The sequence below is a fragment of the Pan troglodytes genome, chromosome 5 (assembly GCF_028858775.2).
Source record: "Pan troglodytes isolate AG18354 chromosome 5, NHGRI_mPanTro3-v2.0_pri, whole genome shotgun sequence".
NCBI lineage: Eukaryota > Metazoa > Chordata > Mammalia > Primates > Hominidae > Pan > Pan troglodytes.
Window position 1 is genome coordinate 35,042,635 of NC_072403.2, and position 22,676 is coordinate 35,065,310.

A 22,676-nucleotide genomic window follows, 5' to 3' on the forward strand; every position below is an offset into this window, starting at 1 on the left:
ACACTTAGCTGGTTTAAAACCAGCTAGATTGGTTGGGCGCAGTGGCTCATGCCTGTAATCCCAGCAATTTAGGAGGCCGAGATGGGTGGAGCACCTGAGGTCAGGAGTTCGAGACCAGCCTGGCCAACACAAAGAAACCCCGTTTCTACTAAAAATACAAAAAATTAGCTGGGCATGGTGGCGGGCATCCGTAATCCCAGCTACTTGGAAGGCTGAAGCAGGAGAATCGCTTGAACCCAGGAGGTGGAGGTTGCAGTGAGCTGAGATCGTGCCATTGCATTCCAGCCTGGGCAACAAGAGTAAAATTCGTTCTCAAACAAAACAAAAACAAAGCCAGCTAGATTGAAGCCAAATTACATACCGAAAACAGTTCTGAAAAGGTGCATATGATGAATTTTATCAAGAGATCAGAGGGTTCAAAGTGTTTGAAGACTTTGATTCTGATGGAATAATTTTTGGCTTGGAATAACTGGTAATTTAATTATAAGGATATTAAAATCCCTAACTAAAGGCGTAGACAGGATGGTTATAGAATAATAGTATTCAAGTGGAAGGCAATCCATCAAAGTCTCCTGACTACCCTGAAGTTGATAGGAAATCGACATGACTTGTCTCAAGGAACAGAGTACATTGGGGGAACTTCTGAAAAGAAAGGAGTTTCTAACTTTGAAGACATGTCATATGGGTTCAGCATTGCTTCCTAAACAGAAGAAGACTTTTCTTTCTTTCCTTTTTTTTTTTTTTTCCTGAGACAGATTCCTACTCTGTCACCCACGCTGGAGTGAGTGGCGCGATCTGGGCTCACTGCAACTTCTGACTCCTGGGTTCAAGCGATTCTCTTGCCCCAGCCTCCTGAGTATCTGGGATTACAGGCGTGCACCACCATGCCCTGCTAATTTTTTTGTACTTTTAGTAGAGATGGGGTTTCGCCATGTTGGCCAGGCTGGTCTCGAACTCCTGACCTCATGTGATCTGCCCACCTTGGCCCCCACAAAGTACTGGGATTACAGGCGTGAACCACCGCGCCCAGCCAACAGAGGAAGGATTTTCTAACTGTTGACAGAATTCAGTGAAATCACCAGAGCCTGGAAAATAGGAAAATGAGTTCAAAGGTCATTACCATCATTGAAGATAAGGAAAGACTAAGAAGATTCTCATCACAATGGAGTACTTCTTATTTCTTACAGAAAAAGATTCTTGGCATCAGCCTCTTGAAGGCCTCCTTCATATCTTTATTTCTAAGGCTGTAGATGAGGGGGTTCAACATGGGTGTGATGATTCCATAGAAGAGGGAAACCATCTTTCCCCAGTCCTTAGAGGTGGATGAAGGTGGTTGAAGATACATATAAATGGCTGTTCCATAAAAGAGGGACACCACAATCATGTGGGACCCACATGTCCCAAATGCTTTTTGCCGTCCTTCTGCTGACCTGATTTTTAATACTGCTTGAGCTATGAAGCCATAGGAGATGAGGATCAATGTCACTGGAATTAGAAGAATTAGTACACTAAAGAAGAAGAGCTCAGCCTCAATAGGCTTTGTGTCAGCACATGACAACTTGAGAAGTGCAGGCACCTCACAGAAAAAGTGGTCCACTTCCTGGTGACCACAGCGTGGCATGTTAAGAGTCAAGGAAGACTGCAGCACTGAGTTGCCGAAACCAGTGAGCCATGAGAAGGCTGCCATCCTTAGGCAGAACCAATAATTCATGATGACTACATAGTGGAGGGGTCTGCAAACAGCCACGTATCTGTCAAAGGACATAACAGCCAGAAGGAGACACTCTGTAGCACCTAGGGCCAGGAAGATGATGAGTTGGGCCACACAGCCAGCATAGCTGATGGTCTTTTTGTTGCAACCAATATTTACCAACATATGAGGGGCTGTAGTTGTGGTATAGCAGAGATCTAAGATGGAGAGATTAGTGAGAAAGAAATACATGGGAGTATGAAGTTTGGGATCCAGAATGCACACCATCATGATGGACACATTGCCAAATATGGTGATTGTGTATGATATTAACAGGACCACAAAAAGGGGCATTTGTAGCCAAGCCCTATCTGAGAAGCCAAGTAGCATAAACTCTTTTGGGGAGCTCTCATTTGCCCAATTCATTATGACTCACTTATTTCGCACTCCTAAAAAAATGTAAGATAGGAAAGCAATCAATGTTTGTTTATTGAATACTCTTACTGGAGCTGAATTAAATTTAATGAATAGCTAAGCATCAAATACAATTTACAGTCAAGTGAATAAAGCCCTTGTGAAGTATAATATGGTTATGTTTAAGCTTAAAAGTAGTTCCTGTGTTTTCAGTAGTGTTTAAATTACTTTAAAGAAAATCATTACATTTAAATGACATAAAGTATGTAACATATGCATAACACATGGAAAATTGTGAGTTCTCAATGCATTTTATGTTCTCTCCTCTTCTTACCTCCTAACCTATCTTAATAAACAGTTTAGAAAGAAATATTACTTTTACTCCAATTATTTTAAATTTGGCCTGAAAATGCTGAGTAATATAGAGGTTATAAGAGTTGAATCTAAATCTGCAATTGATCTAAAGAAATTTTGCTTCTTTTAGTAACATCTTTACATGTTTTTTTGAGTTGTGTCTTTCTCCTAAATGCTATGCATGTAGGTCCATTTCCACAAAGAACTACCGTGGGTATTAGTAATAAAATTATGGTTACTTGTGATATATAGTAATGACCACAGGTGTCATCTCCCCATCTGCAAATACCTTAATTAAAATAGCAAAACTGATAACATAATTGTTGCTTTACTTAACATGTGCCAGAAACTGCTCAGTGTGTGAAATACATTCTTTGTAATTCTCATCAAACCCCTCACAGTCATGGTTTGCATTTTATTGCTTCTGTGATTCAGTAAGAATAAATAATTTGCACACTCATTATTGGTGAGGTCAAGACTAACACCTAGGATTTAAAGATCATTCTTTCTTTTATACCGTATTTCCCCCTAAATACACAGATAGTACAATAAGAATGACTGCATACAGCACAAAAGTGGTCATAAATTAAAATAGAAACAAACCAAAAGTCATATATTCAAGTTGATTTTCTTCAGTCTGTAAAAGTCATCAGTTATTTAGTTATATTACCTAAGTGCACCTAAGTTTCTTCAGCGTACTTTGCATGTTTAAATGAAATGTCATTGAGGTGGTTTACACCATTTGAATTTGCAAGCATAAAAATAGAAAGATAGACTGAAGAGAGAAGAGAAAATAAGTATTGACACAATTTACCACAGAATAAGATAACTTTTCCAGAGTAAAAACACTGATATATAAAATATAATTTGATAATGGAATGAATAAATGAAAATGAACAGAGATGACCTTGAGATTTTTAACTTCTTCCATTATATATGATTTTTTTTAGCTATGGATACACATTATTTTTTGGCAAATAACAGTAATACACCTTTGCTTGAAAAATAGAAGAGAATATGAGATTAGGCTTTTTTGAATGTCCATGTAAATTTACAAAATGATAAATATGTAAGGTAATACATACATTAGATAACTTGATTTAGCCACTTTATAATGTACACATATATCAAAACATCATGTTGTACACTATAAATATATACAATTTTTACTCATTAATACAATTTTTTATATCAGAAAAAGACTACACAGAAAGATAAAACATAAATGGCAAGATAGAAAAATATACAATGTTTATGGAAAAATGGTTATTATATTAAAATATAAATAATTATTACATAATAATAAGAAAAAGATCAAAAGTCCAATGGAAAAAAATGAGCAATGGACATAAATAAGCAGTTTGGGGAAGAAAACAACATAAAATGACAGTGAAAGTATAAAAGATTATAACTTTTTCATTATTGAAGAAACACAAATAAAAACAAGAAGAAAGTATCACATTGTCTTCCTACTTAGTAGCATTAAAAAAAATCACTGTTAAAGGTTAGCTGTTAGGTAGAGTGCCTCTGGAGCCAGAATCTGCCAGGGTTTTATTACTGGATTGTGTGATCCTGGGCAAATGAATGAACATTCTTGTGCTACATTAAAAAACAATCTCTGAATTGATAAAAAGAGAGTATTGTGAAGCTCAAGTGAGACAATGTATACACATCTGAACTTAGGACCCTGTCCCAAGCATACTAAGCATTTAATGGATGTGAGCTTGATATCAATAGCAGTATCATTAATACTAATCACTAATAAGTCATTAATAGTAGTACTATATCATTATCTCAGCTTGTCTTGTATACGAGAAAACAGAAAATTTACTATTGGTGGTTCAAGTGATTGTTATAATTTCATAATATTATAACATGAAATTATTGAATTTCATATTATCACTTTGTCTTTGTTTCTAGCATAATATACTGAGTACATAGTTTTCCAGTAAATGGAAGTTAAATCAATGTAGTAGGTGATATCTGGTTATCTAAAGGGCATGGAATAAAAGAGGACCCTATTCAGTAGCTGTTATTTTCTACTCCTATTTTTTCACAACCTCTTCTCTTCACATTTTATATGGCACTGATAATTTCTCTTATTTTCTTCATATTTTATATGGCACCAATTTCTCTTTTACATTATCAGAAAATGAACTTACCTCTTGACAAGAACATGTTGATTCCACTGTCACGTTGACTTTTTGTCCTATTTCTATTTTCTACATGAATCAAAAGAAATCTTAAATCCCACTGACCGTTTTTATGTACGGAGATATAATGAGCAAACCATTCAAAAGAGTGAAAGGATACGAAGGATTTTTGGAATCACTGAAAATACTTCATATTGATTTCAAAGTTCCCAGGAAACAAATTGGGCATTCTGATTATTTAACATGATGCAACTCAGAGGCAGGGATGTAGGTGAGATGTTCTTGAGAGATCCTTCCCACTCATGGTAATATAATACACTGTATTAGACGCCACTCACCTTTTTTCTAAATGTCCAAGAGATATTCACGCCTTTCTTTGTGCTGTGTTTCAAGGGAAGTCTGGTTCAAAGACAGATTAATAAATGCAGTTGAGTTTTTGAATTTTCAATCCTTACGACATTCTAACTCAACTACCTTTTGCCCACTGACCAAGAATGAAATTAGCATGAAACCTGGACTGCATCAAGAACATGTGAGAAAAATACTTATGAGGAGAGGAAAATGTGTATAGATAGTGTGTCTTCAGTCATTGGGGCATTTTTGACTGACATGGGCTCTCCTCACCAGGTTCCTAGTGGATTTCTACAACGAGAAGTTGACTTTATAGACATCAACAACATTGGAAGTGTCATGGAAAGAAAGTTATGCCTTTAAATAAAGCCAACCAATATTTATTAAGGGAGTACCATTCACACAATTCTGTGTCCTCTTTTTAGCCCTAGGGATTCTAGAGTCCCTCAAGTTTAATTGGTCATTATGTCCAGAGAGTCAATAAGTCAACTCTATTCCTAACTGGGCTGGTTGCATAATACTACCACATATGTGGTTCACAAATTCTAAAACTAGGGTGAAGATTAGAGTAACAAAAATAAACAATGAAAAATAAATTTAAAGTTGTTTAATTAGGAAAGCACAAGGTTTAATGAACTTATAGCCCCAAATTCCTTTTAAATAGTTGCAAGGTCAAATAGGGAGTCCTATGATGGCGTATAGGGAAAAATAATATTTCTATTTTCACTGATTTTTGTAATAAGTGTTTGTAAACTAAAGCTACCAGAGATCTGTAGGTTAAAAATTATGTCATACAAAGTCACTTAACATATTAATATACACATTGAAATTTAAGGTTAGCATTAATTCACTGGGTCAGAACACACAGAAATTACATGAAATTGCAATAGGGGGAATAGTTTTTGAAAGAAGCAGCTGAGGGCTGGGGCGGTGGCTCACGCCTGTAATCCCAGCACTTTGGGAGGCCGAAGCGGGCGGATCACCTGAGGTCAGGAGTTCAAGACCAGCCCGGCCAACATGGTGAAACCTAGTGTCTACTAAAAATACAAAAAATTAGCTGGGCATGGTGGTGGGCGCTTGTAATCTCAGCTACTCGGGAGGCAGAGGCAGGACAGGAGAATTGCTTGAACCTGGGGAGACAAGATAGGCCATTGCCCTCCAGCCTGGGCAACAAGAGCGAAACTCCATCTCCAAAAAAAGCTGATTTATGCAAGTTATGACTTAATATGTGACTTAATAAGTGCTTATCCTAAGATCTTAGTAAAATAAAGAAGTTGTAATTGAATTGAGCGTCAGCCTAGATATAATCTTAAGGAAACTAATGTGCTCGTATTTTAATGTATCTATTTTTCCTCATTTTTCTTTTTGTGTAGAATATGATCATTTTCTAAATTAGGACATTTTCTTAGCCTGTGATTTTTGTAACTATATGACATCTGTTATAGCTAATAATTTATATATAAGTTTAATATACATATATACATACTTTCTATATGTAATATATATTTGTAATTAGTTTTCAAATACAATTTGTTGTGCTTGGATTATAATAGAAAAGTTATTTTATTTTTTGTGGTTTTACTTTTTTAAAAAAATTTTACCTTTAGTTCTGGGATACATGTGCAGAACGTGCAGTATTGTTACATAGGTATATATGTGCCATGGTGGTTTGCTGCACCTATCAACCTGTCATCTAGGTTTTAAGCCCCTCATGCATTAGGTATTTGTCCTAATGCTCTCCTCCCTGTGCCGCCACCCTTCAACAGGCCCCAGTGTGTGATGTTCCCCTTCCTGTGTCCACGTGTTCTTATTTTCAACTCCCACTTATGAGTGAGAACATGTGGTGTTTGGATTTCTGTTCCCGTGTTAGTTTGCTGAGAATGATGGTTTCCAGCTTCATCCATGTCCCGGCAAAGGACATGAACTCATTCTTTTCTATGGCTACATGGTGTATATGTACCACATTTTCTTTATCCAGTCTATCACTGATGGGCATTTGGGTTGGTTCCAAGTCTTAGCTGTTGTAAATGGTGCTGCAATAAACATATGTGTGCATGTGTCTTTATAGTAGAATTATTTATAATCCCTTGAGTATATACCCAGTAATGTGATTGCTGGGTTAAATAGTATTTCTGGCTCTAGATCCTTGAGAAATCGCCACACTGTCTTCCACAATGGCTGAACTAATTTACATTTCCACTAACAGTGTAAAAGTGTTCCTATTTCTCCCCAGCATCGCCAACATCTGTTGTTTCCTGACTTTTTTTTTCCCAATGAAATGCTTTGAATGGACACTTAAAACTGTTCATGAGTATACAAGATGATAAAGAAAACATTTATTAAATGAATAAAAGCTAAAAAGTGAAATGTTACAAGCAAATATCAAATATCCCGAATCTCTAGAATTTTATTGTTGAATATGCCTTAGTTATTACAAGTGGTCTTTATTCTTGGTGACTTAGGGATTCCCAAGAAATGTGCAATCACTCCTGGCAACTCAAAGTAGTAATAAGTTAACCTCAAGAGAACAATCTTGGTTAAAAAAATAAATTTTAAGTGTATTTTATAAATTATTATTATTTTTATTTTACTTTAAGTTCTGGGATACATGTGTAGAACGTGCAGGTTTGTTACATAGGTATACATGTGCCATAATGGTTTGCTGCACCTATCAACCTGTCATCTTTAAGCCCTGCATGCATTAGGTATTTGTCCTAATGCTCTCCCTCCCCTTGCCCCCCACCCCCTGACAGGCCCCGGTGTGTAAAGTTCCCCTCCCTGTGTCCATGTGTTCTCATTGTTCAACTCCCACTTATGAGTGAGAACATGAGGTGTTTGGTTTTCTGTTCCTGTGTTAGTTTGCTGAGAATGATGGCTTCAGCTTCATCCGTATCCCTGCAAAGGACGTGAACTCATTCTTTTTTATGGCTGCATAGTATTCCATGCTGTATAATTGTATTAATAGCACATCCAGGGGTGCAGCATTGCTACATGTCTTCTCTATCCAGGCACACTGATCGATCAGGGTAATTTATTTATTCATTGTTTGCAAGGTTCTATGCCAGCCAGCCAGTGCCAAGGACTTCAGAGATAAGCCACAATACCTGCCTATGCGTCTGGTTGGAACATGAACATGGAAACAAACCATTTAATCATTTACTCAATAAATCTTTATGTCATGGTGATAAGTGTCAGGCACTGTCATGTGCACAGGAGATATATTGATAATCAAAAGAAATAAAGTCTCTGTTCTAATGAAGCTTACATACTAGTAAGGAGATAGAAAACTAATAATAAGTAAATAGATATATAATACAATGTCAGATAGTGATAAATGCTATGAAGAAAAAGAAAGCAGGGTAAGAGAATCAAAATTAGCTGAGGCTGTTACTTTAGACAGCATGGTCAGTCAGTTTCTGTGAGGGGGCAACATTTGACCTGAACAGAGTTAGGGGTTCTCATTCACTTGGAAGATTCTAAACTGAGATTTCGAGTTTGAATTTTTTTTGAAATGTTGCCAGTTAATGCATCAATAATTTATCAGCCGGTGTTCATTATATAACATTATACTTTAACAAGGACACTAAGCACTAAACTATTTAAAGATCTTTGTCTTTACAAAGGTACTACAAAGGAAACTACAAAGACTGTAGTTTCTGAAGTTAAGAAATGCAGACCGATCCTTTGTTTCTGCATTCATCCATTTGCATTGCTATAAAGGAATACCTGAGACTGGGTAATTTACAAAGAAAAAAGGTTTATTTTGGCTCACAGTTGTTTCCTGACTTTTTAATAATATATATATTTTATATATATTATATATATATTTTTTTATCATTGGGATTAAATTTTGGCCTGGTGTTCACTTTCTTTATATATTTATGAACAATTTAATAATGAGGTGAAATAGCCTTAAGTCTGATATATGATGCACCCACATATAAATGGAAATGGCATGCACAAAGACACTTTACTATTGGAACTGTATTGGAAAATTTATGAAATTTTAGGTAAAATTGCACCTAAAATTGTGTTACTAGTGACTGTAAGTAGCAATGCTAAATTTATTGTACTTGATGAATGAATGTATTTAGGCTAGTCATGGTTACTTTGGTTTAAATGTCTAAATAACATCTTTAGTTTTAAAAATGTGTTTGTAATTTGTACTATTGACAGGAGGATATTCTTGGACTGCAGCAGTTATTGGCAATGTGTGATTTGTGTTTTCTTATTTTATAGAATTATCTAATGTGATATGCTGATTTTTACAGGTAATATTTAGATATTTCTAATAATTGTATATTTGACAACCTACTAAAATGATTTGCTTTGGGAAAAAACTGAAAAACAATACTCAAACATAGGCTGCCTGTAAGAGGCTAACTTTAACTTAAAGAACACACATTGACTGAAAAAAATATTTCATGCAAGTAGAAACCAAAAGACAGCAGGGGTAGCTCTACTTATATTAGACAAACTTTAAGTCCAAAACTGTAAAAAGAGACAGAGAAAGTCATTACATGATAAAAGGGTCAATTCATCAAAAGGATGTAACAATTGTAAATATATATACACCTAATACTAGATCATCTAAATGTATAAAGAAAGTATTAATAGACCTAAAAAGAAACAGACTGCAATACAGTAATAGCAGGGTTTTTCAATACTTCACTTTCAACAATGAACATGTCATCTAGACAGAAATCAATAAGGAAACACTGGACTTGAAATGCACATTAGATCAAATGGACCTAACAGACATATATAGAACATTCCATCCAACAGCAACAGAATACTCATTCTTCTCAAGTGCAAATGGGACATTATCCAGGATCAAATATTAGGGAACAAAATAAGACTCCACAGTTTTAAGAAGATTGAAATCATATCAAGTATCTTTTCTGACCACAAAGTTATGAAAGTAGAAATGAATAATAGGAGAAAATTTAAAATATTTACAAATGTGGAAATTAAACAACATGCTCCTGAATAAACATTGGGTTAAATAAAAAATCAAAAGCAAAATTAAAAAAAATCTTAAGACAGATGAAAATGAAAACACAACATACCACAACTTATGGCATGTAGCAAAAGAAGATATTAGCAAGAGGAATGTTTGTAGTAATAAATGCCTATATTAAAAAAGAAGAAAGATCCCAAACAACCTAATGTTACATTTCAAGAAACCAGAAAAAGAGAAGAGCAAACTAATCCCAAAGTTAGCAGAAGGAAGGAAATAACAAAGATCAGAGCAGAAATAAATAAGAAGCTAGAAAACAATAGAATGCATTCACAAAACTAAGACTTGAATTTTTGAAAAGATAAAAACAATTGGCAAAACTTGAGTAGACCAACTAAGAAAAAAAGAAGACTCTAATAAAGTCAAAAATGAAAGAGGAGACATTACAATTGATACTACAGAAGTACAAAAGCTCATAAAAGAATACTATGAACAATTTTACACCAACGAATAGGGTAACCTAGAAGAAATGGTTAAATTTCTAGAAACATAACAAAAATGAATCATGAAAAAAATAGAAAATCTGAACAGACTAATAATGAGTAAGGAGGTTGAATCAGTAATAAAAGTCTTCTACCAAACAAAAACCCAGAATATGATGGATTTTGCATTCATGGTTTGGAAGAATTAATATTATTAAAATATATGTACTACCTAAAGTGATATACAGATTCAGTGCAATTTCTATAAAAGTTCAATGACTTTTTTGTTTCACAGAAATATAAAAAGCAATTTAAAAATTCATATGGAATGACAAAAACTCCTAAGTAGCTGAAGCACTTTTGAGCAAAAAGAGCAAAGCTGGAGGCATCACACTACCTGTTTCAAAATATATTACACAGTTATAGTATTCAAAACAGAAAGGTAGTGGCATAACAACAGACACACGGACCAATGTAATGTGATAGAGAGCCCAGAGATAAACTCATGCATTTGTGGTTAATTGATTTTTGCCAAAGATGCCAAGAATGAACACACTATGGAGAAAGGGCAGCATCTTTAATAAATGATGCTGGGAAAATCAAATACCCAAATACAGAACAATGAAATTGAAACCTTATTTCACACCATATGCAAAAATCCACTAAAAATGGTTTAAAGATTTAAATGTGTGACCAGAAAATGTAAAATTACTAGAAGAAAACATAGGGAAAAATGTTCTTGAAATTAATCTTGGCAATAATTTATTGGTCATGATCTCAATAGCACAGGAAACCAAAGCAGAAATATACAAATGGGATTACCTCAAACCAAAAACCTTCTATATAACAAAGTAAGTAACGGATTGAAGAGACAACCCATGGACTGGGAGAAAATATTTACAAACCATACATGGCTAATATCCAAAATATGTAAGAAATGCAAACAACTTAAATTTGTTAGCAAGAAAACAAAGAACCCCTTTTAAAACTGAGCAAAACACTTAATGGACATCTTTCAAAAGATGACATAAAAGACTAACAGATACATAACAAAATTTCTCCATCAAGGAAATACAAATTAAAACCACAATAAGATATCACCTCATACCTGTTAGAATGGCTATATCAATAAAATAAGAGTTAATAAGTATTAGCAAGGATGTGGAGAAGGGAATCCTTATATACTAATGGTAGTAATATAAATTAATACAGCCATTATTGAAATCAGCATGGAGGTTCCTCAAAAAAAGATAGAATTACCATATGATCCAGCAACTATATTTCTGAGTACATAGCCAAAGAGATTGAAATTAATATGTTAAAAATATATTGGTAGATTTTCCTCTAATTTGGTCTTAACGTCTCTCTTTGAAGAGGAGCCAGAAACTCTAGCCCTGCTCTGATGGGCTCCAGTGGAGGTGGTTGTGGTTGTGGATGTTTTCAGTGTTTTTTTCGTGGAATACTTCTATATCCTGATGGAGAGCTAATGCCTAATTGTCCTATTTATGACCAGGTGTCCCTCTCACTGGAAACTCATTTTCACGGGCAGACACCCTTGTGGCTCTTGTCTGACTAGTGTGTCCAGTTCATTCCTACCAAGATAACCACTCTTTAAGAGAGCCTTGTCCAGAAAAGAAGTTAATTTCACGTATGTCAGTCACGCGAGACGCAAGTAAAAAAAAACACGTAATAGAAGTAGTTTTATTACTTAAAGATCCAGAGAGAAGAAGGAAACTTTCCTCACAGGCCTAACGGGAGAAGGGGCAGCCCTCAGAGACATGCATGCTCAACCAGTGGGTGGGTAGCAAGAGAGAGTGAGTGACAGCCAAGAAGGCCAAAGCCTTTACTGGGGTACACAGCATTTCCTAAGCAAGGAGTAACTGATTGCTGGGTTTAGAGCAAGCAGGCATGAGTTCTTGGGAGTTATGTTGTATTGAGGGGTGTTCACTACTGCAAGTCTGCAGTCCATGTGGGGTGTGGGGATCAGTGGGATAAGTCAAACAGGTTGTATCTAGGTGCTCCACAGGAAGGTGGAAACCAAGAGGCCAAATATCTGGATTGACCACCTTGAGAAACTGGGAGAGGAGAACTCGAAATTGTGTTAAGGGTGACTAAGCCCTGATTCTGGTATGAGAAAGTTCAACTTATATTGAAAATAAACACTGAGGCAACATAAAATCATAAGAATTCACTACAGATATTTGCACTACCATGTTCATTGTAGCATTATTCACAATAGCTGAGATATGGAAGGAACTTAAATGCCCATCAATGGATAAACAGATAAATATATAAAAGGGATATAATGTGATATATACGAGCCACATTATCTATATAAAATGGAATACTATCCAGCCTTAAAGAAAAAAGGAAATTCTGTCTTTTCAACAACATTCATGAACCTGCAGGACATTATGCAAAGTGAAAGAAGCCAGACACAGAAAGACAAATACCACGTGATCTCACTCATGTGGAATCTAAAAAAGATAAACTCATGCAAGTGGAGAGTACAATATAGCTACCTTGGGGGTAGCGGATGGGGAAAGGGGAGATTTTAAACACAAGATATTTTTTAACCTTTTGCAGGAAAAATCTTGGAATTGAATTTAAAAGACAACTGGGATGGCATAAATAATATAGGTCAGTCTCAAAGAGCACGTCATTAATAAGGAATAGATATACAGTTTAGTCTTTATGTATTCTAGTTTTTCAGTTGAATGGCTCTGAAATCACTCCTTTTTTCCAGTTGTCTTGTAAATTTGACCCTTAGCCCCATGGAAAACTGAAAAAAAAAATCACATGGCTCAGTAAAACCCATTCCCTTTATTGTAAATATAACTCACAGCATCTTTTCCCATATTTGTAAGTGATAAATTCACTGTCATCACAGTAAGACTATAACATCATACTGAAGATATTTCTGTGAAGAGTTTTGTACTGAGAACACCACACCAGGACAACTCCTTGAAGGGCATTAATTGCAACTTTGGGATTTATACTCCCAAAGGCCCCAGTCAATGAAAGAGTATCCCATTATTCTTTTTGGTTCCATAAAGATTCCATTTACTCTGGGATAAAGGGTCCATCCCCTGATACCCTGAATGCCCTAAAGTATTCCCACATTCTGCTAAAAAGCAGATCTTTTGGACAAACTCAGGCTCTCTTTTCTGTAGCAATGACAATCGCAGTTATTTCCAGACTCTGTTCTCCATAGTTAGATTTAAAACATTGGCAAAAATGTTATAAGAAGGCAATTAGGTTGATGTTTCTAGGTTGCATGGCAACCAGAGAGCCCCTTCATCAGTTTATACATGATGAGGTCGTAGGCCAGGTAGAGAGTGACAGGGAACAGGGACAAACACAGGAAGGTCAGTACTGATAGAAGTTGGCGCACTTCTTAAGGGGTGTACAGCTTCTGTATTTCAAAATTGCAGGAAGTGTAGATTTTAAATGTTCTTAATACAAAAAAATGATGTGTGTGAGGTGATAGGTACATTAACTAGCTTAATATAATCATTCTATGATGTATATACATATCAAAACATTACAATGTACTCCATACATATATACAATTATTACTAGTCAATGAAAAAGTAAGAAAACAAACCAGATATAGTATAAAGGAATGAATGTGACACGAATTGGGAAAATGTCTCTTAGTAATAATTGGGGAAAGAAGAGACACTCAGACATCCATTTTCCCTACAGTGTTTGATTTAAAAGAAGAGAGAAGATATTTTATTCCATAGTTCATAAAAGCTACATTCGATAGGGTCTTCATTTCCCTCTTTTCCTCCAAGAAGAAAATCGAAGCTGCAAACTTTTCTCTACGTGAGTTCTGGGTTTTTTTTTTGTCCCTTATTTCCTATCCTTTTTATCAACTCTGGAAGAATGCTGAAAGATGGTTTATACAACAGAAAAATATCAGATTTCACCTTTTAATTACTGTAGTAAGGAAATCAGGCAGCTGCATTAGGAAAGAAAATTATACCTGCATTAGCAAAAGTATCCACAGCATTTGAGTTCAAGTATCTTACAGAATATTACCTTTCAACCTAGCGAAATTTTTAAAAAAATTCTTGCAATTTTTCCATGATTTCTCAAAAGGTAATGATCATTTCATTATCAACAATATGGAAAAGTGTACAGATATCTTTGTACCTGTCTGGAGCATTTGCACAGACTTGGCCCAAGTTCAACGTTCCTAGCTCTCCAGCTGTAACTCAACTAATTAGGCAAACCCTTACATCTTTTTCAAGAGTCAAGATTAGAATATTTGAGTTGTTAAAAGTTTTTCAAAACACTGAAGATGAGTTGGGTGTAAATAAATTTGTCTTTTGTCATATTTTATCAGAGAGTATGAGAGGAAGAGTTGACTGTGGCAGGAGGGGAGCAGAAGGGGGATGGCAATGCTATTTAGGAATATTGAAGAAAACCCAGAAATACAAATTATAAGTTGTGACTCAGAATTTAAAGTATAGTTCAGTTATTGGACTAAAGCATATAAAATTTTTTAGAAACCATGTTTAAGTCTTCTTGTCCCTGTCTAACAATCCTGTGTTATACATTCTTTCAATTTCAAATGCCACATTCTGACCTCCTCTTCACTGTTGTGCCTCAAAGCACTCTTCCTTTCTCTCTTACCCCTCCTGGTGTTTTTGTTAGACTCTGTAATCTTTCTGTCTTCCAATAATAATTATACCCCCATGTAACTTTGGAAGCACTCTATCACTGATATCTCTACTCTATTTCACTTTATTAATCAGCTTTGCTTATATTGTGAATTTTTATAAGTTGGTGTGTGTGTGCATGTCTGTTTAAACCTTCATTTGCATGTTATTTTATTCGTCTAGAAATAAACTGCTAGCATAAATAAATGAATATCATTTAATTCTTTCTATAATCATGTTCAATTATTTCTTTTCAGTTCATATTAATATTTTAAAGTGACTACCTAATTGCTCTTTAACATGGGAAGTTCCTATCTATAAGTAAGATTATTATGGCTGCAGTTATTCCTTTCTCTGTAACTGCAAAATTGGAAATAGTCTGAAAATGCAAAAAAAAATCAATTTAACTTTTTAAAATAAAAAATTATTTCCTTAAATATTGTCTTTCTGATTATGGAATATCTTAGTCTTCATTTATCCAAATGTTAACTCAAGGATGTATATAAAAGAACTCAGTAACTTGAAAAGCTATTGCTTGTATCCACAGCTGGACAAATATCTCAATGAAGCATACAAAGGAAACTGTATAAAAATTCTACTGCCATAATGGTGCACACTATCTGGAATTGGGATACTTTTTTCTCCAATCTGTTTGCAAGTGAGCGGTTGACAATGCATGGACAGACTTTGAGTTTATGCGATTCTTTCTTTAGGTACAGGAAAAACAAGAATGTTGATGAAAAAAAATGCAAGTTTTGAAGACTTCTTTATTCTACTTGGATTTTCTAACTGGCCTCATCTGGAAGTAGTTCTCTTTGTGGTTATCTTGATCTTCTACTTGATACCACTGATAGGAAACCTGTTCATCATCATCCTGTCATACCTGGACTCCCATCTCCACACTCCTATGTACTTCTTCCTTTCAAATCTCTCATTTCTGGATCTCTGCTACACCACCAGCTCTATCCCTCAGTTGCTGGTGAATCTCTGGGGCCCGGAAAAGACCATCTCTTATGCTGGTTGTACGGTTCAACTTTACTTTGTTCTCGCACTGGGAACTGCAGAGTGTGTCCTACTGGTGGTGATGTCCTATGATCGTTATGCAGCTGTGTGTAGACCTTTGCATTACACTGTCCTCATGCACCCTCGTTTCTGCCGCTTGTTGGCTGCGGCTTCTTGGGTAAGTGGTTTTACAACCTCAGCACTTCATTCCTCCTTTACTTTCTGGATACCCCTACGTAGACATCGCCTAGTGGATCACTTCTTCTGTGAAGTTCCAGCACTTCTGCGATTATCATGTGTTGATACCCATGCAAATAAGCTGACCCTCATGGTCATGAGCTCCATTTTTGTTCTCATACCTCTCATCCTTATCCTCACTTCCTATGGTGCCATTGCCCGGGCTGTACTGAGCATGCAATCAACCACTGGGCTTCAGAAAGTGCTTAGGACATGTGGAGCCCATCTTATGGTTGTATCTCTCTTTTTCATTCCAGTCATGTGCATGTATCTCCAGCCACCATCAGAAAATTCTCAAGATCAAGGCAAGTTCATTGCCCTCTTTTACACTGTTGTCACACCTAGTCTTAACCCTCTAATCTACACTCTCAGAAACAAGGATGTAAGAGGGGCAGTGAAGAGACTAATGGGGTGGGAATGGGGGATGTGACAGGGAAATCATGTTGGCTGTTGTTTTTCCTAGGGTCTTATCCATCTTGAAAGGTTGTTTCCCTGCTTCTTTGTGATTTGTGTTTCATCTAACAGCTCACAAAACATGGAATAGTTCAGTTCCCCCATTTGTTGCTCTGTTTAATATTTGGTTCTGAAATATTATGTTGAGATAAAGGTTTTGATTAGTACCATTTTGGTCTTTTACAATTCTATATTTCCATGAAAATTGTGGACTGTGGTTTCAACATAAATAAATGTGTGTGTGAATAATTATGAGGAGATTATTTTAAAAATATTGGAAATATTTCTGACAATGTGCTAAATTATGAACTGACCATTGATATGTATAGGAAGAGAAGGGCAATATTGCAAAGATGTAGGCTGAAGAAGTTTTTGGTTATTGAACAAACCTTAAATGAAGCTAAAAATAGTCACAGCAAAGAAAAATAGTAAACATAATGAATAACACCATTTATTATATGGTAAAGGATATGTCATAATTTTTTGGTTGAAATTCACTTTTTAAAGACACTAAATTATATAATTTATCCTGTAGGCCTGCATTCTTGTCACATTGAACAGTAAACTAATATCTCTTTAAAATGGCTGATTCGTTCATCTGTCCATTTATTCATTAACTTATTCTTCATTAGCTAAATCTTATTGGACGTGTACTCTCTCCCAGTTTGTGAAATTCTTGGTAACATGTATAAATATAACATACTTTGTCTGGACAGAACTCACTCTCTGTCGGGAAAAATGGCAACATAAGATAAAAGATGAAGTATCTGTACATGGCTTAATTTGTCACTGGGGTTAATGCTAATAAATTAAGATAGCTTTTAAAAATCAGAAACAATATACTCTGATTACTCTTCAGATTGTATACATCTTTCACTTTTTAAAAATCGAAAACAAAACAATAAGTTTGATAATAAACTCTGATAATAAATTCATAGCTCCTGTAGGAAGACAATGCTATTAAATGAAACAAAGCAGAATATGTGCTTAATTTGCTTTAGTTGGCCTAGTTAATGACATATTGAAGATAGCTTAAAACTCTTAACATCCTTGTTCTTTGCTGAATAGCATTATTAAAAAAATTTCTTTATTTTGATTTTATTTTTTCCAGCTTTACTGAGGCACAAATAAAATAACATATATTTAATGTGCACAATGTGATTATATATAAATCAAACCAAATTGTGAAATTATTACCACAATCAAATTAACACATCCATCATCTCACATCGTTACTGTGTGTAGGGGGAGCGGGGAGGGTCAGGACACTTAAGATCTAATCTCTAAGCAAATTTCAAGTATACAGTACAGTATTATTAACTATAGTCACCATAATCTACATTAGATCTCCAGAATGTATTCATCTTATGACAGAAAGTTTGTACCATTTGGCTGTCTCTCCACTCCCCACCCTCCAGCCCATGGCAACCACCATTCTATTCTCTGCTTCTATGGGTTCAGTTTTTTAATTTTTTTGATACACGGTCTCACTCTGTCACACAGGCTGGAGTGCAGTGGTGCGATCTTGGCTCACTGCAGCCTCTGCCTCCCGGCTTCAAGCAACTCTCCTGCCTCAGCCTCCCCAGTAGCTGGGACTACAGGCACCCGCCACCAAGCCCAGCTAATTTTTGTATTTTAGTAGAAACTAGTTCTCACCATGTTGGCCAGGCTGGTCTTGAACCCCTGACCTGAAATGATCCACCTGCCTTGGCCTCCCAAAGTGCTGGGATGACAGGCGTGAGCCACTGTTCCTATCCGAGTTCAATTTTTTTAGATTCCACATGTAAGTGTTATCATACATCTTTTGTCTTTCTGTGTGTGGTTTATTTCACTTAGCACAATATCCTCCAGTTCATCCATGTTATAACAAATGGCAGGATTTTCTTTTTATTGGCTGAATAATATTTCTCGCTGTGTGTGTGTGTGTGTGTGTGTGATCACATTTTCTTTATCCATTCCTCCATCAATGGATGCTTAGGTTGTTTCTTCATCTTGGCTGTCATGAATAATGCTGCAATGAACATGGGGGCATAGATACCTCTTCGGAATACTTACTTCATTTTTCTTGGATAAGTACCCGGTGGGATTATTGGGATCACATCACATCTCACACAGACTTCACAAAATGTGAGAACATAGATTCCTCCTGCCTCCGTGGAAATCTTACCATTTGTAATATGTCATGTGTCACTCCAGCTTCTCAAGATCTACAAGACTCTTTTCTTTTCAAATTTATTGAAGTATAATTTATGTACAAAGAAATCTACACATTTTAAGTATATAGTTCAATGAATTTTTTTATATTTTCTTTTTATTGTATTTTTGTTAGACATCAAATATTGGATTTAATAAGCTATCAGAAAAAGTGTATAATTATAATCCTTTATACTGTAACAGTACTACACAACTTATAAAGCACATTAATATATTTTGTTTCATTAGAATTTTGGTCATCATAGAAACCCTAAAGCTTTGTTGACTATTAGCCTCTTGAAACAAAAGAAAAATAAGATATAAACATTATTGTTCCTATGTTAAAGATTAGGAAATTGAGTCTCAGAGAGATTAAGTAGTCTTGTCTAAATGCACGCACTAATAAATGGCAAATTTGAGTCTCAAAGACAGGTTTCTCAATATCAAATTGAAAGAATAGTTCAGTGAGTTTGACAAATGTATAATTGTGTAAATGCCACCACAATCAAGATTATAGGACATTTCTATTACTCCCCAAAGAACTTCCGTTTTGTAGTCAACTCTCCCCTTTTAGTCATAGCCTGAGGCAGCATTAATTTTCTCTAAATATACTTGGTTTTTCCACTTTTAGAATTTCAAATAATTGCAATCATGCGGTGTGTAATCTTTGGGTGTGGCTTGTTTCATTTAGCATGATGTTTTTGACATTTATTATGTTGCCACATGTATCAGTTACTTTTTCCTTTTTATTGCTTGTTAGAACTCCATTGTACGAATGTGCAACAATTTATCCATTTATCTGTGAAGGGCTTTGGGAGTATTTAAAATTTTTGGCTATTATGAATAATGCTGCTATGAAAATTTGTATACAAGTGTTTGTGTGGATGCATGTTTTCACTTAATTTGGGTAAATACCTTTTATTTGTACCTCTCCAGGAGGACCACATGCTTAGTGTATATTATCTTTATGAGATACTGCAAAAATGTTTTCAAGTGGCTGTTCTATTTTCACTTCAAACAGCAGTGTATGAGAGTTCCAAATGAACTCACATTCTTTCTAATACTTGGTATTGTCAGTTTTTATACTTTTCACCTCTCAAGTTAGGTTACCTGTGGCTATAATTTGCATTGAGGGGTGTTGACGTTGACCATCCTTTTGTGTGCTTTTCATATGCTTCATATATGTTATTTTGTGTAGTTTCTGTTCAAATATTGTACTCACTTTAAAAATTGGGTCATTTGTCTTCTTATTGTTGAATTTGAAGTTCTTTGTATATTCTGAACTCAAGTCCTTGGTCAAACAAATCTTTTGCAAATAGAGTACTGTCATATCTTTCAAAGAGAAAAATTTTAACTTTAATAAAATACAGTGTGTCATTTCCACAGAAAAAGCCTGGTGGCATTTTGATTGGGGATTGCATTGAATTTATAGACCAATTGGAGAAGAACTGGCAACTTGACAACATTGACTTTTCTGACCTGGGGACATGATATAGATCTCCATTTACTTACATCTTATTTTCTTTCAGAAGCATTTGAGGTTTTCATTGTATAGCTATTGTCCATATTTTGTTAAAGTCACCTCTATGTATTTCATGTTTTTAGATACCACTATAAATTGTATAGAAATATAACTGATTTTTTTCCATCGTCTGTTTTATTTTATTTTATTATTATTTAAGCTCTAGGGTACATGTGCACAACGTGCAGGTTTGTTACGTAGGTATACATGTGCCATGTTGGTTTGCTGCACCCATCAATTAGTCATTTACATTAGGTATTTCTCCTAATGCTATCCCTCCCGCATCCCCCCCACTGCCCCCACAGGCCCTGGTGTATGATGTTTCCCCCCAGGTCCAACTATTCTCATTGTTCAATGCCCACCTATGCGTGAGAACATGTGGTGTTTGGTTTTCTGTTCTTGTGATAGTTTGCTGAGAATGATGGCTTCCAGCTTCATCCATGTCCCTGCAAAGGACATGAACACATCCTTTTCGATGGCTGCATAGTATTCCATGTTGTATATGTGAATTTTCTAGGCCTCAACTCCAACTGAGCTTCCCATCTACAATGCTTTAATAGTTTGTGACCTACTCTAATTCACATTCCTCCCATACAAAGCACTCAAATTAACAGAAGCTCAACAGAGATCATTTAGTGTCTTTTATTCCTTTTGATTCCTCAGATGTGACTTTCAATGTGTTTTATTTATCTGAGTGTGTATTGTAGAGAAAAAAGTTGAGGGTTGCTTCCTTAGAAATACTTTGCTGTAATTAAATCATGTTATGCCAGCTGTATTTTCACAAGTTACTAACATCACACCTAAAAATGTTAACATTTGCTGGCACCCAGTAGATTGGCAGGGACCAAAAACTCTCCTACAATTCTAGTTACCAAAACATGAAAAATATTGGAGCTTGGTACAATCTCCTACAGACCAGGATATCAGACATTTCCTGGATTTTGATAACTGATTGAATTCTGCTAGTCCCCACAGGTTGTAGGATCACTGGTCAAATTCCTCTCCAATAAGATAGAGAAGTTTAGACATATGATTATATGACTATTTAATCATATTTATCTTAAAAATAATATTTAATATTTTTTAAAGTAAACTGGAATGATATATACCAAGCTCATGGTAGTTGTCTCTGGATTTAGTGTTGGGTCAGAGAGTGACAGTTGAAGGGGATATGAACTTTATCTGTGATACTTTATGTGCTAAAAATTCTGAAAATAAAAATGACAAAAGTTATGGTTGATGATTCTGAATGATGGGAACATAAGGGTTTATTTTTAATATTTTAAATATCTAAAATAAAGGATGAAGAAATAATATAGAATGCCTTGTTAAAATATCACTTCAAATTAAAATTCACTATAATGGTAATAGCAGCTAACATGTATTGAATGATTATGCACTAGGCATCGAGGATAATGTTTACGTATTTTTCACATGGAGTTTTCACAACAATCGAGACTACTGAAGCCAAGACCGTTTCAGTTGCTTCACATAAGTGGACAGGAAAATACCTGATCATGCTCTTAAAAGTACTGACTTTAAAATATAATTGTATTGTAAATGTGACTTGATTTTCATACCAAGACTTTGTTTGGTACACATGGAATATATCACCTAGACACAATGTAACAATTGAAAAATCTTCATTAGTTTATAAACTCACGATGTGCTTTTTTTTTTAAACATGGGATGTAGGCTAGCTATCACAGCTAATTTAACTTTTTTATATATTTCTGCAAAGCTTTTAACAAGACATCAAAAGAAATTATTGATAACAATATTTTGGAAATATTAAATAATTTTGTTAAAAGTTTTCTGAGTTTGGTAGTGACCTTCTGAGTATAGTTTGAATGGTCTTCAAAGGTAATTTTTAACACTTTTGCAGGGCTGAACTTGGCCTTGAATTTTAGAGATGTTAGACACAATTAAAAATTCAAATTAATAAAACAAATATGTATAATGTAGTCATTATATTTCCTTTTAAAAAATGTTTCATGCCTTTTCCCATTCCCAAATTAGACTACCTAACAAGCTATATCTCAAATTTGGCCTCTAGCATACTGAAGAATTGGGGAAGAGGTTTCAGGTAACTCAAGATAACCCATTCCCTTCCCTGCAGATACAGCTCAAAGCATTTTTCTCTGCTATGGCTGGACTATAGATTCCTTGTCATCCTAGTACAACAATGTGGCATC

General features: G+C 35.2%; 2 protein-coding genes across 2 annotated transcripts; one reads left to right on the plus strand and one right to left on the minus strand.

Annotated features, from left to right (window-relative positions):
- Nucleotides 1-1,075: 1,075 nt before the first annotated feature.
- OR2B3 (olfactory receptor family 2 subfamily B member 3) lies at nt 1,076-2,181 on the minus strand. The gene has a single exon (XM_003311142.3). The coding sequence runs from the start codon at nt 2,114-2,116 to the stop codon at nt 1,175-1,177; it is 942 nt and encodes a 313-aa protein (XP_003311190.1). The 5' UTR covers nt 2,117-2,181; the 3' UTR covers nt 1,076-1,174.
- A 13,623-nt stretch (nt 2,182-15,804) lies between these two features.
- On the plus strand, nt 15,805-16,743 carry LOC471930 (olfactory receptor 2J1). Its single transcript, XM_003311143.3, has one exon. The coding sequence runs from the start codon at nt 15,805-15,807 to the stop codon at nt 16,741-16,743; it is 939 nt and encodes a 312-aa protein (XP_003311191.1).
- The last annotated feature ends 5,933 nt before the right edge of the window (nt 16,744-22,676 follow it).